Source organism: Ochlerotatus camptorhynchus, unplaced genomic scaffold, assembly GCF_037179485.1.
Source record: "Ochlerotatus camptorhynchus isolate MF236.1 unplaced genomic scaffold, CSIRO-AGI_Acam_v1.1 ptg000105l, whole genome shotgun sequence".
Classification (NCBI taxonomy): domain Eukaryota; kingdom Metazoa; phylum Arthropoda; class Insecta; order Diptera; family Culicidae; genus Ochlerotatus; species Ochlerotatus camptorhynchus.
In genome coordinates, this window is record NW_027040595.1 from 3,157,467 (window position 1) to 3,160,036 (window position 2,570).

Consider the following 2,570-nt stretch of genomic DNA (forward strand, 5'->3'; position numbering starts at 1 on the left):
TTTTTATTTTAACTCCTATAATTGAGCTGCAATACCCATCAACTAGTTTTACTGAAACATAAAGCAATAGCAACTCAAATATACCGCTCAAGATTTCACCATTTTTCGCAAACCAACATCTATCAAATGAAGACCTCAACAAGCAAAATCACGCAATTACCTATGCAGCTTAATATTGCATCGAACGAAACAATCTGTCACCTTCTCCCTCACCTACGTCGACAGCTATACTCAAGATGGAGGTGAACGCTAAAATCTGCTCACCTTGCCACAGCAAAGCGACGGTAGTGTAGCTGATTTACCTGCGAAGTGGTTTTAAATCGATTTCGTACGCCCAGTATCATCATCTGCATGTCATTAAGGGAATGATATCTGAGCATTTGTGTGAACAGGTTTCTTCGCCCAATCCAAACAGCGGCTAGCAAATGAGACTGTTCACTGAAGCCTAATATGCGACTGAGTCTAATCGATCATATCTGCTTCCTCAATTAGCAGAATGCTTTAGTTGATAAGCTTCTGATAATCGATATGTGATGGTCAATGTCAAAGTCAGATAAATGCATGCAGGGGAGAAGGGACTAAAAATTTACATAAGAACTAGTATAATAGCTCTTGCCAGTCGTAATAAAAATTGGTTAGAGCTGATGACGAACATGAAGTGACAAGAGTTTTGCTACCTGGGAATTGATTACATAATCCAACCGACTGATGATCCACTTGATATTTATCCTAGTCATTAGAGTGTCACCGCAATCATCAGTGGTTGGCCTTCACATTTGTTTGGGTAAAATTTTGGCTATTTGTGCAAGGGGTATCGAAGTAGATGTATGAACTTTTGACGTTTTTCGCTAATGTTTGATTATTTGATTATGATTTGCAGAATTTTGCGATACTTCTTGTTCTTGCCCTGGCTGCTATTGCCCGAGCGGAGGAATTCAATGGCTATTTCTATCCGAAGCCAGGCTGCGGACAGCAGGAATCCCAAACAGTTTACATAACACAAACCGTTACGGACTATCAAGTGCAAACGGAAACTCTCCAGGGAGGAATCCATCATGACGAAAGAGTTATGACACAATATTCATCGATCTATGTCACTTCGGCCTATACCGAAACCGTTCCAGTATACCAAACCGTGATCCAAACGAATACTGTTACGGTTCCTGCTCCAGCTCAACGAGACCAAACAATCTACAAAACGATCACCTTACCACCAATTGTATCAACCTACGTATCCACACAAATCCAGGCTACTCCAGTTTACCAAACCGTTCGAGATACACAAACCGTCACTTTACCACCCCAGATTCTTCCAGGTCAAACTATCACCACAACCATTTCGCTACCACCAGTCGTCAGGACATCAACGATCGTTCAAACGTCTGCGGTGCCCGTTGTGTCTACCATTCGTGACACAACCACAATATTTGTTCCACCAGTAACCCTCCCACCACAGGTCATCTACTCCACCGTTGAACTGCCAGCTCAGTACATAACAACAACCTCATACTACACGACCACCGCACCGGTCATCCAAACCATTCAAACCACCATAACTGCCGCTCCGATAATCCAACCAGGACAAACCATTTACTCCACCATCACCCAACCTCCTCAGATCATCTACTCAACCGTCAACCAACCCGGTCCAGCACCAGTCTACCAAACCGTTACCGAAACCCAAACCATTCAACTGCCTGGACAAGGACCTGTGTATCAAACGATCTACGACACCGTGACACTACCAGGTCAGATTCAAACTATTAACAATGTACTGACAATGACCCTTCGCGATGTGCAATACGTCACTGAAACTGTTACCAAAACGCTACCCGGAGGTCAAAACGATGCTCAAATCATCTACTCAACCGTTCAACTGCCAGAAGTAACTGTAACATACTGTGGTCCACAAAATGCCTACCTTCCGCCAGCTGATGGTAACGCCGCTGGACGTGGATACAGTGGATTCGGAGGCTTCAGTCCACGATTTCATCGGTTCTTCTAGTTAAAGGTTTAAAGAGAAAGAGGATTGTGTAAATAATTCTTATATTTCTCATTGCAACACGGGTTAGTATGTGAGAAGCGAAATTTTCTCAATTAACTGTAAATAAATACGAATCTAATAAATTGTGTGTAATTCGAATCGATCGAATGACCTTTATTTGCACCGAAAGAAATCGTCAAAAACTCATCCACTGCCATTTTCCAGACAAATTGTTGAATCGCCACTGCTTTAGGACCATTCTCACGGAGGAAACAATACATACAGAGAAAGAGACCTGTATACATCGAAGCGACGAACCCACCAGTCCGAGAGCCAACACGATGAAATTAACTTTTCTCCCACGCGTTTCCTCACAGCCACATCATCTGATCGTCGTGAGTTGTAGATTAATTGATGCATATTTTAAAGTGCTACACATACAAATAATTCTCAGAAAACATCACGACGAAACGAAACAATCGGTGCAGTGATTCACATTCACTATTTCGGTATCTCAAACCCCCTCGCCCCCCGGGCGAACCGGTCAATGTCAGTAGTGTTAACCAATTCCTAGCCCTACTCGCGC

At 43.0% G+C, this 2,570-nt stretch overlaps 1 protein-coding gene across 1 annotated transcript; it reads left to right on the top strand.

The window, feature by feature from the left end:
• Positions 1-236: 236 nt before the first annotated feature.
• Positions 237-2,011, top strand: LOC135699247 (uncharacterized). The gene is made up of 2 exons (XM_065219450.1): positions 237-242; positions 881-2,011. The coding sequence occupies exons 1-2, from the start codon at positions 237-239 to the stop codon at positions 2,003-2,005; spliced, it is 1,131 nt and encodes a 376-aa protein (XP_065075522.1). The 3' UTR covers positions 2,006-2,011.
• Positions 2,012-2,570: the final 559 nt, after the last annotated feature.